The sequence below is a fragment of the Papaver somniferum genome, chromosome 5, assembly GCF_003573695.1.
Source record: "Papaver somniferum cultivar HN1 chromosome 5, ASM357369v1, whole genome shotgun sequence".
Taxonomy (NCBI): Eukaryota; Viridiplantae; Streptophyta; class Magnoliopsida; order Ranunculales; family Papaveraceae; genus Papaver; species Papaver somniferum.
The window spans coordinates 202,816,447-202,831,715 of NC_039362.1; the positions used below are offsets into that span (position 1 = coordinate 202,816,447).

General features: G+C 37.3%; 2 protein-coding genes across 2 annotated transcripts; one reads left to right on the plus strand and one right to left on the minus strand.

Annotated features, from left to right (window-relative positions):
* Positions 1-8,653: 8,653 nt before the first annotated feature.
* Positions 8,654-12,672, plus strand: LOC113280585. The gene is made up of 5 exons (XM_026529197.1): positions 8,654-10,244; positions 10,339-10,751; positions 10,878-10,884; positions 12,070-12,213; positions 12,398-12,672. Exons 1-5 carry the CDS (start codon positions 8,654-8,656, stop codon positions 12,670-12,672), a joined length of 2,430 nt encoding a protein of 809 aa, XP_026384982.1.
* A 426-nt stretch (positions 12,673-13,098) lies between these two features.
* LOC113280586 lies at positions 13,099-14,384 on the minus strand. The gene is made up of 3 exons (XM_026529198.1): positions 14,048-14,384; positions 13,374-13,543; positions 13,099-13,320 (listed from the first exon to the last, which is right to left on the minus strand). The coding sequence occupies exons 1-3, from the start codon at positions 14,382-14,384 to the stop codon at positions 13,099-13,101; spliced, it is 729 nt and encodes a 242-aa protein (XP_026384983.1).
* Between the last annotated feature and the right edge of the window lie 885 nt (positions 14,385-15,269).

Here is a 15,269-nt window from a genome sequence, read left to right on the forward strand (position 1 = left end):
CCTTGAGGATCGGCGATTTTGCTCCTTCTTCTTCCAGCGATTCTTCTACTCCTTCTATTTTTTATTGCTTGTTCTGCTGCAGTTGTTTGTCTCACCATCTTGTTTATCTGTGACAATTTGTTTTGCTATTCAAAGATAAAGATACTCTCTTAAGAACCAAAGATTTTTCTAGTGAAGATTGTTTCTCTTGAAATTAAAGTCTATTGACTGAATCTTTTAGATCTAAACTTCCAAACTTGGCCAAGGTTATGAATATCCTCTATATTGTTTTTAAGAACTTCCACCAACAAGATACATCCTTCCAAGCTAATTTCTTAAGGTAGGATAAAATCCTTTACTCTCTCCCTGTTTCTAGCGCCAAAATGTAGTTGCAGGAAATCCTACAACTCACCCTTCTAAAATCTACAAATTAATCTAAGTGAACTCCATGAAAATCACATGAACATTCATTAAGATCTTTAAATTTGATACAAAGTAATAAGCAAACCCTAACTTGGGAAGCAAATAATCTTTCTCTCTCCTAAATATCTTGTCTAAACTCTAAAAAAACTCTCTCATACAAGGTCGCTCGGCTCCTTATATAGGAATTTACATAGTGGATGACAGCTAATAAAGCCCATATTTTCGGATCTGGCGTGCGCTATTAAGCACGCTTACATTGACTCTTATCGCACAGACTCTATGACATCGCACGGTTCTTCACACTTTACTCATGATTAAGCTGACGTCATGTGATGCTTCATTTGGATAAGCTGTACGCAATTGTCTTCGCTCGTTCTTGATGATCATTATTTTGCACGTTTAACTGGTGTGCGGTATTTTGTATCTACAAAATCATACATGAAAAATGCATCTTGGCTCAGTTTAGTTCTAATCATTCCAATATATCTAATCATGCTGAACAATGAAATTACCAAGATTTACAGAAAAAAAAAAGGTGGGAGCCTAACAACAAGACGTGCCAAACCTTTTTTTTTTCTTTCAAGTTGTTGTTCCAAATTTATTAGTAAATTAATCCAGACTAAATAATTTATTTGAAGAAACAGATTAATCGGCCGATACAATATTGGTGACATCGTTGATATTTGGTGTTCTTAAGGTGACCCCATCCCCGTGAAGCACGGACACACCGGTATTGGTGATGTGTCCGCATCCGACGCGCGTGGGACACCTACACAATGCATGTATAAAATTCCATACTCTTTTTTCTAGTTGGGTAATCTAGTGTGTCATGGAAATTAGTATAATAGTTAATTTTTCTACATGTTGACTCATCTAACTACATAAAATTGAGTTCTTAAATTTTTTATCATATAATTGTGTGATTAATGTATTTCATATACAATAACATTATGATTTTAGCTTCATAAAAATTATTTAATTAGTATATATAACATGTCCATGTCCTGATGATTTTGAGTTTTGGAGGTCCCTGTGTCCATGTCGTGTCGTGTCCGTGTCCCGTGTTCGTGCCAGTGCTTCCCAGCCCCATCCCTAAAATTAAAACTTCCCTAGGTAAAACATAATGTTATCATAGTTAATTTATATCAAAAGTTATCTCAGGAACCAAAAATGAAGGGGTATCATCCCAAAAATTTTTGAAGCAACTGATTTGCTTCTTTTATGTGCTATTTAGTGTGCAACGCCTTTTACTTTTATATTACCAAATTAGGAACCCAAAAAACAGACAAGTTGTGTTGACAAAATTTTAGCTTCATCTAAAATGGCATGGCCGGCAATGCAATATTGTCTAAAAAAGAGAGATTGTGTGTAAAACAGGAAATCGAAAATCTGGAAATGAAAACTAGACATTTATTTGCCCAACTTAATTACACTAATTTCTCAATTACTGGATATGGTCATTGATTAAGCATATACTCAGTTATCTCGTTTATCTTGGTTAACTAGATTTTGTGCCCGTGCTATATCCGGGCGGTTCCGCAAACTTGCTTCACCTCGCCCCGTCCCGATTTGATTTGGTAAAGTTCGGCTTCGCCTCGCCCCGTTCCGATTTGATTTGGTGTGGCTCGGCTTCGCCTCGCCCCGTACCAATGCATTTTTGATTTAGTGTGGCTCGGCTTCGCCTCGCCCCATCGCCCATGAGTCCAGAAGCCACAGAGAGTTTGAACAGCCTTAACGACAAAACGTTGTGATCCATTTCCGCATAAAAGAACACTTGGTCTTTAACACCCAAATTCATCTACTGCCAGTTCCAGTACCGTGACACATAAACCTCTTGCTTGCATTTATTCAAATGCGGGTCTGCCAGCATCCCCATTAAGGAACATGGTGTACCTGCTCTTTGAAGTCGAGATACACGATACGATGCACATGCTAAACGCCTAAACCCGAGAAAGATTGTATTGGGCGTTACTGAAAAGCATAACAAAGTGCAGCCTAGTAAGTAAATATATAGCACAACTTTGAAAGTGTAATAGTATCATTTAGTAGTTCACATTTAGATAGCTTTAACAGCAAGATGCAACCGATGGCAAATGAAACAACCAAATCATGCAAGACTTGCAAGTAAAGCTACACAAATGAACATATATCAAAAGTTTCATTTACATTACACTAAATCTCAAAACCAATCAATTCCAACCCAATGCTGACTACACAGAAGAAATTCTGTCCAGTTTATAGTTTCACTTAAACGACATGATTTTCCATTACTGTATTTGGTTTCAATATTTTCCATTAAAGCTGACTTTTCGGGGCTTTGAAGGATACATTAGACTCGTGCATTTTCTCTTGGGTAAGTTTATTCCACTAAGCTGGGCTCTGTGCAGTGAGTCTATGACACCTTTCCATCAATCAGCTTATTAATTACCCATTTTTGGTGCATTCATTTACAACTCTACTAAATTACCACTTGAGCATTGCAACATACACTTAGCATCACGTTTAGGAATTTCGTTCTTGCTTCTTCTTCTTTGTGTCATTAATAAGATGGTATCACCGAAAGCAAAGCACTGAGACAGCTATGAGCCTGTGAGACTGTTCACTCACAGATACAATAGAGCAGGTAGTTAAAATAATGGAAAAGAGATTTTGTATATGTCATTCCATGACAAACTCCAGCATTAATCTACAAAGAGTTGTGTTTGAAGCAACGTTTCTGGAGAACCACTGAATGAGTAAAATGAAGTTCAAGCAAATATGATTTGCTAACCTGGACAGGAAAAATTAATTGATTCCTATCCTAACACTTGACATATGCAGATATTGCGATGACTTATCTTGGAGCATATTGATTATTAACAATAAGCTGCCCAGTAGAGACTTCATAGTAAGAATACGGTGGGACTGAAAATATGAATTATAATTACCTCAAATGTTATTTTTGAATAAAAACTCAACATGGGTTTTCTTCTCCCGCAATAGAAATCGGGATACCAATTTGCCAACATACTATTCACCAAAATAAAGATTCCAGAAAAATAAATAAATCTGCACAACTAATTTTGAGTTGATTTAAGCGTGATAGGTAGAAAATCACCTCTGAAAACTCTTATTTTGTAGGATATCAACTTTGTGGCAGAGGAAATAGTAGCCATTGTATTAAATAACATTCCTAGCTAGCGCTTCATCTGGATACCCTATTCATGGTATTGCTGCAAGAAGAGGAGATAACAGCCTTTGTATTCATTAACATTCATAGCTCTTCCTCTAGATACCCTCTTCAGGTTTTGCTGCAAGAAAAACATCATGAAACAAAAATGAGAATTAAGTAGAAACGGCGAGAGAAAAAAAAAAAGAGTTAGGGCTCGCAAAAAAAAAAAAAAAAAAGGTTTCTTATTATGTGAAACGGGGCAAAGGAAGCGGCTTTCTTGTAGTACTAAGAAGAGGAAACTATAGTACCCTGATTATCAGAGAAAACGGGAAGAACTCTATTTGTGACTACTGATTTTTCTACGTGAAGAGAAAAACTTGAGAAAGAAATAGACAAATGAAGAATAGGATTAGGGTTTTGTGGCAAAGCTTGTACCTTTTCCAGCAAAAATCGTACCTGAAAAATAAAACAAAACAACGGAATCATGTTAGGGTTTAATGGAGTAGGGTTTTGTTGAATCGAATAACACTATAACAGTATTAAAAAAAAAATGATTCTCACGAAAATTGATTAAGCCCTTGTCAAGTTGTCTTGCCGCAGGAAAATTGTTTTGGCTGTGTAAGGTTCCATAGGAGAGTAGAAGAATAGAGAGGAAAACAAAAACGAATGGAGAAAAAGAAGTTAGGGTTTGTTTTATTTTTTTTTGTTCTGTTTTGTTTTCTTTTTTAGTTGAGATGGCAAGTGACATGGAAAGGAAGAAGAGAAAAATTAGGAATGACATGGCGTAAAAAGAGAGAATTTCTATGCAATTTGGGGAGGGGAGGGTGAGGATCACCGTGCGACGTGGGAGCCCATATGACTTAGGTTTTTAAAAGAACGGTCCGCGGGCCCATCACAAAAAACCCACACAAACAAATGTGATACAAAAACCCCAAATATCATAAACTGTCTAAACTACCCTTTTAGTATTTAAATCACCCCAACAAAAACAAAAATCAACCCCACTTTTAAATTTTATTATACTATCACCACCAACAACAAAAAACCACCAGCAACAGCGCCACCGCCGACCGCCACCGCCACCACCACCGCCATCACCGCTGTCGCCGATCGCCACCGCCATCACCGCCGCCGCCAACCACCATCGCCGACACCCACTACCGCCACCGCTGCCGCCAACCACCACCGCCATCACCGTTGTCGCCGACCGCCACCGCCATCACCGCCGCCGCCAACCACCACCACCGCCGACACCCACTACCGTCGCCGCTGCCGCCAACTACCACCGCCACCATCACCACCGACAACCGCCGACAACCACCACCTCCACCGCCGCCGCCGCCAACCACCGCCGACAACCGCCGTCGTCGCCACCTCTGACCACCGACTACCGCCACCGCCACCACCGATACTGAGCAATTGCATCACCACCACTACCAGTCAGCACCACCGCCAACACCCGCCGCACCGCCACCAGCACCACAACCACCCACCACCACCACCACCCAAAAAATTAGATGAAACCGATTTTGGTTTCATCATAAATATGATGAAACCGATTTTGGTTTCATCATAAATACGATGAAACCGATTTTGGTTTCATCTTGGTTTCGTGAGAATTCACCTGCAAGAAAAATTTTAAGAGGTATTATACATGTTCATGGATAGAAATACATTGTCGAAATACGATGAAACCGATTTTGGTTTCATCATAAATACGATGAAACCATAATTGGTTTCTGCGCTTCAACAACAATACCACCAGTTATGTCTCAAGACCCATTACTCAGCTTCACCTTGTATATCTTTCCATCTAGGTTTACAGGAAATTCCTCATTGTATTGAGGCACTTCATTGCACCTGCAACTACAGATTCACTTCAAATCCCATACCCACTGCATTACTGCCTTCTATTTCAGTTCAAGGTCATACCTGAACACCACAAATACTCCATCTCAGGCTTAGTTTGATCTTCAACTGGACCTGCAATATCCATATTAATTCAACCAGAGCAACACCAGTTCCTCCATGGATTCTGATTATCACCAGCTGCAGTTCATAATCACCACCAACATAGGCATCTCAGTTCTTCTCTACACTCTCAACCTGCAACTGTACTTAAAAACCATTCTCAGGCATCAGCTCAAACCATTCTTCATAGAGAACCAACTCAAAACCAACACCAGTACCACCTTCTCTATAATATTAACTTCAGCTGCAACCGGAGCTTACTAGCAGCATCAAATGAAACTCGTCACAAGACCCTGTCACTGCAATAACCATATCAAACCCATCACTGCAATAACCATATCAACAATACCAGCAGCTACACTTGAACACTGCCAATCTGAAAGCAGCGACAGCAACATCTCCTAGCTGACTCTACTCAGCTCCACAATCCAATTCACCACCTGCAATTGCTTCCCATTTCAATTCTAGCCATCATTTTTCTCTATTAAACCTTCTTTTGGACCCTCTCCTTCACCTAATTTCAGAATCAGATTCCACTGTTTCCAGAACAGTTTCCTGTTTCCCTTCTTCCTGTAGTAAAGAAGTTTCATCAACTTTATTCATCCCAAGAGCAGTCCTTAATGTCTCCATCTTTCTCTCCTTTCTAGCATCAATTTGATGGGTCTGACTGAGTACCTGACACCCTGAATCAAACACAAGCAGTTCCAACATATCAGTAATAAGATATAAGAATATTGGCCAACAAGAATATAAAAAGTTACTTTTATCTTTCCATATGCTCAAATCATCTCAAGTAGGTACTCGGAAATTAAAAAGAGCATGTTTTAGGGAGATGCCTCCTTCACTTACGCTGCACACAAGTGTCGGTGCAGGAGTCAAAAGAGGGCCACACTGTGGTACTTATACAAGGTTTCAAGTTCAACAGGGGCACCTAGTCTAACCACTCTAACCATAGATGATAACTATCAGATTGAACTGCAAAATATGACTTTGAAATGTATGCATGGCAGCTCAACATTAACAAACCACATAATGTCAACTGCTAAGTTAACTGTGGAAACGCAACTTAAGTTTTCAATAATTGCACAACCAAACAACTTGTACACTTTCCTTAACCAGTTCTTTAATTGGCATGGACTTCAATTAAAAAGTTAGCCAATAAAATGGACCTCACTAAGAGACAGTAATGCACACTTCATTGATCTCAACATTTTAGACTAAAGCACTTAGACAAACTTCAGTTCAAAATTCATCTACTATTAGAAAAATCAATCCACCAAAAAGCAACATAAGACTAACTGTGATATTCATATCCCGTTTCCACCAACACAGAGCAAACAAGGGACGAAATCTTGCACCCTGCAAGTTAATCTCACTACTATTTGGTGTAACATTTTCAAGAATAAATTTAATTCATCGTCAAACATGTAAATGGAATTAAATTTACCAAGTCAATAAATCCTTACAGTAACAATCAAAAGTAGAAGGAGATAAGATTTTTACCAAGTCAATAAATCCTTACAGTAACAATCAAAATCAAATTCTCAAGAATAAAAACCAACGAAATGTCAAACAAAACGAAATCTGGTATCCAATTCAATTGAAAATTAGTGAAATGATAAGATTTTTTTAATACTTCAAAACTTCAAATTACCATTCTAAATCCACCGTTTCTCCCAACACGAGCAGATCGTCATCGGTGGTTCATTTCCACCATGGAATCAATTCCTAGATCTAATTCCTAGACCTTGTTACAAACATCACCACTCCATCATCCCTTCCTTGAAAAATCGATCTCAATCATCAATTCGTCACCAACCCATCTCTGTTCTTCAACTGAAGTTAAAATCGCAACCCTAATTTCAACAATTAAGGGTTAAGGGAACGAAGGTGGTGATGGAATTGAAGGATGCGGACGAAGGTGGTGGTGGTGGTGAGATACGAAGGTTCTAGTGTAGTCGGGAAAGCATAAAGTTTCTGCTGGTGAGATCTGGTATCGTTGCTGGTGGTGATGGTGGTGGGGAGAAGGAGAAGGATAGAAAGAAAGAAGAAAAAAGAAAGGAGAGAAGACGAAGATGAAGAAGGGTACGTCTGGATTTTTCAAAGTAAAAAAAGAAATTAAATTTGCTAATTATTATTTGAGCTGGGGGTTTTGTGTCACTATTTAATGAAACTGATTTAATTTGTTAAAATTAATATGGGTGTTTTTTTGGTTCCTTTAAGTTGGTCACCTAGGAATTTTATCGCTAGTTTTGTTAAAAGAATAAGATAACTTACCCAATCCCAGTACTATCTCGTTTTAATTACTACTAGTTCTCAGTAATAATTAAAGTGGATCCCAGCGCCCACAAGGCTTAAACACCAATGATCATCAACGGTGAAAACAGCAATCAAAAAACCGAAGGATACGCATCCACATCCTAGTTAGCAATTCGGCGAATAATTCGCGAATTATTCGCGAATTATGCCGTATCAATCGTTAACGAATCATACGGGCGACCCAGGTACACGTGTTATATGAAGATCCCGAATTATTCGCGTTTTTTACGTCCCGAATCAATGTTTATTCGTTCGGACGGGAAAAATAGGGTTAGGAAATGGATCCGTATAAATAGAAAATTTGGAGAGAGACTTCTAACCTAACTCCTTCAGTCCTTCTTCTAAGTTCTACCTTCTCAGTCACTGCTCACTGAACAGATCGCACCCAAATTCGTTTTCTGATTTCCTATCTTCAAATCCTTCAATATCTTCTTCTAAGGCTGGCGACGAGGTATGGCATGATTCCATCAACATATTATGTGTTGTATTTTTATGTTTGATTCTGAATTTTTGGTTTTCAATATGATTCAATTGAATCAACAGTACATCTATTTATGTTTAATTTATATTGGATTGTATTGAATCCATGATTGGTTATATCCTTAGGTTAGATATTTTGTTGCTGCAATTTTAGTTGATATCAATATTATGAATAATGAATAATGAATTAGGCTATAGATTTATGAATAATATTGTGAGCTTAATTTGGATTCATATGTTTATAAATTAATATCGTTATTCGTTCAAGAAATTCTCTTTCTCTAGTTTTGTTGATACTTAAAACTAGTTTCAGTGTGTATTTGGTAGGAGATGACGAAGACAAAAGACAAATTTTGGGAATATGCCGAGAAACTGAATAACCGTTTCAAATGTAAGTACTGCAAAAGAGATTTTCCTGGAGGAGTAGCAAGAGTGAAGTCTCATTTATCGGGTATTAAAGGCCGTGACATTGCTGTTTGTGCACAAGTACCTGAGGAAGTACAAGCATCTGCTGTTATTGCAGTTGGGGAGGCCGGTGTTAATGTTAGTGGGACTAAAAGAGCTAAATCATCTACTGGGAGTGTTGGGGAGAGCAGCGTTAGTGTCTGTGAAGAACCAAGATTGCAACAAACTTCAATACCTGCAATGCTCAGCAAAAAGGATAAAGATGCGGTGGACATGAAAGTAGCTCTTTGTTTCTTCTTGAATAACATTGCTTTTAATGTTATACAGACAACAGGGTTTATTGAGATGATTAAGGCTGTGTCGGAATATGGTATTGGATATTCATTACCTAGTTATTCTACTCTTCGAACTAAGATGGTTGTCAATACTAAAACAGATGTGGAACGTTATGTAAATGAAGTCAAAGAATATTGGAGTTTAACTGGATGCACCATCATGTCAGACATATGGACAGATATGAAAAAACGGTCGTTTATAAATGTGATTGCTTACTCACCAAAAGGGGCAGTATTCTTAAAATCAGTTGAAAGATCCGGAGAATCGAACACAGGTTTATTTATAAGGGAGGTACTTTTACCAGTTATTGAAGAGATTGGTGCTGAAAATGTAGTGCAAATTGTGACCGACAATGCTTCAAACTATGGACTTGCTTGTAACCTGATCATGGAAGAGTATCCCCACATAATCAAATCAAAGTGTGCTGCTCATGGAGTTCAATTGCTATTTGAGGATATATATGATTCTGTTGATTGGTTTAAAGATATTTTTCTCAAAGCAAGAAAGATATATGACCATTTCTATAGGCATATCATTCTTTTGGACTTAATGAGAGAGCATACCAAGAAAGATTTGAGAAAGTATTCTAAAACCAGGTTTGCGTCTCACTTTCTTATGCTTCAATCTATTTTAGATGTTGAAGATGGTTTGAGAAACTTGGTCGCATCGGTTGAATATAGAAACATGTTGTACAGCAAAGGAGTTGTTGCTGACATAGTCAAAGAGCTTATACAAGGAACACCATTTTGGGAGGATGGGAAAGAGCTAATTTCAGCAATGGAGCCATTGGTAAAGGTATTACAGTTAGTCGATGGTGATGGGTCAACTTCAGGCTACATTTATGAAGCAACAGATAGAGCACGAAAGGCAATTAAAGAACGATGTGAAGAGGATCCTGTTAAGTATATGCATATATGGGAATTGTTTGAATTCAGAGCGAAATCTAACCTGCTTCATGAGGTTCATGCTGCTGCCATGTATTTGAACCCTCCTTTCATGTTTGATGGAAAGATTTCATATACTAATGAAGCTGTGCAAGCTGCCTTGTCATATATTTATGACAAACTGATTGATACCACTGAAAGAACCAAGTTTTCGCAAGAGCTTTTACTCTATAATAGAAAACATCCAAAGATCTTTACAAGCATCTCAATAGATCAAATCAGTAATTGTCATCCAAGTAAGTTTTTTTTTAATGAATTTTATTTTTTCTTTTTGGATAATTAGTCGTATCTAGGTTGTATTGTTTATCTAAGTTTATGGCCTTATTATAGGGGTGTGGTGGGAAGCAAATGGAGGCTCTGTTACTATACTAAGAAAGGTTGCCATTCGTTTATTAAGTCAGCCGTGTAGTGCTTCAGCATGTGAACGTAACTGGAGTGCTTTCGATGCCGCACAAACAAAAAAGAGAAACAGATTGGCTCCACAGATGTTGGAAGATCTGGTGTACATAAGGATGAACTCGTTAATGCTGAAAAATTCCGTGAACTTTGAGTTAAAAGATAGAGACCCAATTAATCTTGAAAATCTCGCAGAGTGGGACACTGAACTTGTTGATGGCAATCTGGATGAAGCTATTGATGAAGGTTTTGTAGCCGATGCTCGAAGTGACCTGAATGCTGCTTGGATGGATAGAATGTGTAGCGGCATTGGGACATCTTCGAGAATGAATTATCGTCATCAGTGGGTATTTAATACTTGGAACAAATTAGGCTCTAACTGACACATCTAATTGCTTAATCTGTGTCTATATTTTGATTTTTTGTGGAGTTAAAACATTACTCCAGTAACTTAACTTGTTATATATGCACAGGGACAGGGTATAAATCGACTGTAATGTATCTATGTCTGCCAGAATCTAAGATATATATTATATATATGTATAAATATTTTGTATTTCGAAGTTCGAACTATGTATTTGCAGGATTATATATAAATTCTGAATATCTGTTATTATACGTGTGCCGAATTTTCGGTGACGAACTCATATTTGTAAATCGAATTATATACGTACGTATGCCGTTACGTATTACTCCCGTATCACGAACCGTTGACCGGATTCTTGACTGAATTCAATTTTTACAAATCCGTATAATACGCGTACGTATCCCGTTCCGAACGTATCCCGTATTGTGAATTGCTAACTAGGATCCACATCGGATTCACTGGTCCCACCATTCTGTTGCAAAACTTCATTTGAATTCTGATTGAAAAGAAGAAACAGGTGAGACTGAGACCCTCTCCGGCTGTTTATTTCTCTCTCATTCTCTATATAAAGGTCATAATCTTCGGTCATCATTTTCAGATTCTTCATTATTTGTCTCGCATTCTCTGTAGTTGTTTCTCTCTCTGAAGAATCTCTCATCTCCCGCTTTTAAACTGGTAAGTGTTTCTTGAAAACCTCTGTTATATCTCGACGATGATCGTTGCGATGATCATCTAAACTAATGTTGCAGGTTGTTTCAATCTAAGACGGTTTGGTAAAGGTTTGTGAAATATTAGGGTTTCTAGACGTTGTTATCCGTTATTTAAGCTGTTTCTAGAAGAATCTCTGTGATTACTTGATCTCGATGATTGTGATGATGATCTTCAACTTTTCCATGTTTAGATTTGTGATCAGTTCTCAGTATCGATTTGTTAATGTTCTAAGTTCAATGTAGTTTAATTTCTTTTGAGATTATCTTTTGAATCGATTTCTTACTGATTCGTTGGTATATTTAGACTTCGATTGATGTTTGTGTTGTTTCAATTTGAGGCGGTTTTAGTTCATGGAAAATTAGGGTTTCTAGAGGTTCGAATTCGTTGTTTGAGATGTTTCTACCTATTTTCTTGTCGGTTTGATTCTGTATCTTTCAATTGCTTGTTGTTGATTTCGTAAACCGTAACTTTCTTGATGAGGAATATCTCTGATTTAGTAGTAATTAAGCTTTAAAACTGATAATCTGATTATCTCCTTTAGAAGTTGATGTTCTAATTATCGATTGTTTTGTATGTATTCATGCTAGATATCAAGATGCAGAAAAACGATTCGTCTAAATCTCGTGAAAGCAGTTGCAGTATCGGAAACGATTCATCGATTGATTATCTTATACCGATTCACAAATCGAGTGACGCAGAAGAAGATTACTCTGTAGCAGCATTAATGAATCGTAAACCCTCATCATCAGTACTAGTTTTGTAGTTTGATTTGTCATCTTATTACTTGAAATTATTCAGTTCTAATCAATTTCGTTTCCTGATGAGAAATTTATATAATTAAGTATACGCGTTAGAAATGATGTTTTGATCATCTCTTTTAGAAATTGATGTTCTGATTATCGGTTTTGTATGTAGCCATGCTAGATATCAAGATGCAGAAAAACGATTCGTCTAAATCTCATGACCGCAGAAGCAGTAATAATTCACCGGTAGATAATCATACACCGATTCGTACAGAGACTGGCGTAGAGTGTTACTATTCAGCAGGTTTACAAGATTATAATTCATCATCATCAGGTGGCAGTTCAACATTTAATTTCCCGGAAACGTCATCAATTTCTCCTCCTTCATCTTCTTCTAATGTTACGAATCAAATTACGACCGAGAATCAAGTTTACCGTAGTCAGTAAAAAATTATTAGATGAATATGAATTGTGCAGTGTCGATTCGTAGAATCATCCAAAAAAGTTTATGTTCTAACACCTTGTTTGTTTGCAGCTGACTCATCTGAGTCGTCTGGATCTTAGTCATCTGAATCTGGGTGAAATCAACTGACTCATCTGGATCTAACTCACTAAGGTCTAAGTCAGAAAATATGTTTGTCTCGTGAGTCAGACCTGACTCAGCTGACTGACTTTATTTGGACAGAAAATGTCCTTGTGCACATTTTATACCATAAACATTTACCACTATTAAAACATCACAAACTGTTTCATTGCACTCTAAGCAACATTCTTTTGATGGAGTTAAACATAGTAGACATTACAAAACAATAAAATCTAAATATTTAATTGCTACAAACATTAAAGAAGCAATAAAATCCGAAGCAATAAAATCTAAAGGAGACTAGCTATCTCATCACGTGAATTGGTCATACATATCTGCTCTTGTCGTCCAAAGAGACGAGGTGCATTTTCTTCCGTTTCCGCTTCCACTTCCACTTCTACCTGTGTCTCATTCATATCAAATGTCTCGTTCTCATATTCTTTAAATAGACGATCATCCAATGCATTATGACGTAGAAAATTATGCATTGACAGCAAGTAATAACGGTATCTCTTTGTGTCTCAAATGAGTAAGAATGCATTTTACTTAAGACGGGAAATCTTACTTTCAATACCCTGAATGCTCTCTCAATCACATTCCTCAATCGAGCATGGTCTTGATTAAACTTCTCTTCTTTTTCCGTTGGGTAATCACCTATCCAATACCTTATGTTGCGATACAGACACATAAACCCCTTCGTATGAAAGTACGCAGCATCACATAGATAGTACTTGTCTGAAAATGTTCAACAAAAATATTATGAAGTCATGCTAATGAAACTGCAACAGAAGGAAACATATATGCTAATGAAAATGAAACTGAATTCTTAAGGTATGACAATACGAATGACCAAAGTGTAATACAAGAATCCCTGTCAACTACTTTGAGCAATATTATGTGGCAAGAAATATTTCTTTCTAAATGCACAATTATGATTTTAACTTACTCATGGCATCACTCAGGTTGATCAAAGAAAGGCAGGGTCCAACATCCCAATGGCTAATGTAATGTTTACTGATTGTTAACATAATTTGAACCATTTCCTTGTGTGTCGTAAACATAAATAGTAAGCCATTGATCCTTTCGATAAATATATTAAAACAAAATATAGAAATTGAACACACATACCTCCGTAACATTCAAACAGATGTATAAAACTATAGAACCACCAGAAACTAACACACTAGGGACGCAAAACAAGCCCAATGCAGAAAAATTTGACTTAAATAGTGATATTACCTGGTGGAGGTAAAGAAAACTTGAAAGATGGATCGCGCACTGCCTCGGTCAACACTCTCGAGTCATGAGCAGTTCCTTCCCATCCAACCACTACATATAAAAAGTACATATCCCAATCACATATCGCAAGCACGTTTTGGAAACATTCTCCTCTTACCCTTCCTCTATACGGTGTTTGCTTCCCGAATGGAATGCTCGCACTAATTAGAGTGTCATCCAATGCACCAACGACACTTTTGAAAGCACCTTCTCTGAGATGTTTATGCCTTTTAGGTATAACTGGCTTGTCAAATACATTAGGCGGAGGAACTAAAACTTCAGCAGACCAAATCTTCATAGCAGTCCAAACTTCATGAAAATATTTACTAATAGGGAAGATGCTCAGAATAAAATTAGTACCAAGCAGTAGCTCATGACGTTCTATACCATTGAAAACCACCCACAAAACAATTTAAATGGTACTGTTCAAGATCAACGAATCTATGATCAAACATCATAACTCAGAACCTGACAATTATGCTAGGGATTTTTTCAGGATTATGTTCTCTCATCGTGATTCCAGTATAGCAAGAAATGGGCAGGAAAATATATTCATAGATATTTGGACTCATCCACAGATAATAAGGCATTGTTTGATAACCTTTGATGCCTTAATTTGGTAATGTTCTCTCTTGCAAGGTGGCGACTAATAACAATATTGGTCAGTTAAAAGGGTATATATTAATGTGTCATTATGAGAGATGCAGTTAATGAGGTACGCAGAACACTAACGAGTTACCAAAGCATAATCAATACCTATTAGTTACAACTGACATCTAGTAGAAATAAATTTAAATCACAAACTAAAGTCCAAACAAAACTGAAAAAGTCTCTTACCTTGTCTAATTCAATCATTGCTCTTCGCTCCAATCAAAAGTGTTCGTCTCCGCGTTGTACTCATGACCGGTTCTTGCTAAGAGATGGGACCAAGTGAAATATTGGTTGTGCAAGTAATCCCAGTGGTTTCTCAATTTCTTTTGTGTGATAGTGCAGCCATACTTCTTAGAAAAGAACTTGCACAAATTTCCCCACGAAGTTTGTTTCAAAGAAGTTCCATAAAAACCAAACTCAGTAGCTTGTGCCAAATATTGGTCAATAAATAGCCCTCTAAATTCTGCGGCGCTCCTAAAAGTTATCTTATTCGCTTTCTCATCTTCTTTTTTCTCCATAGAGAACTAGCATA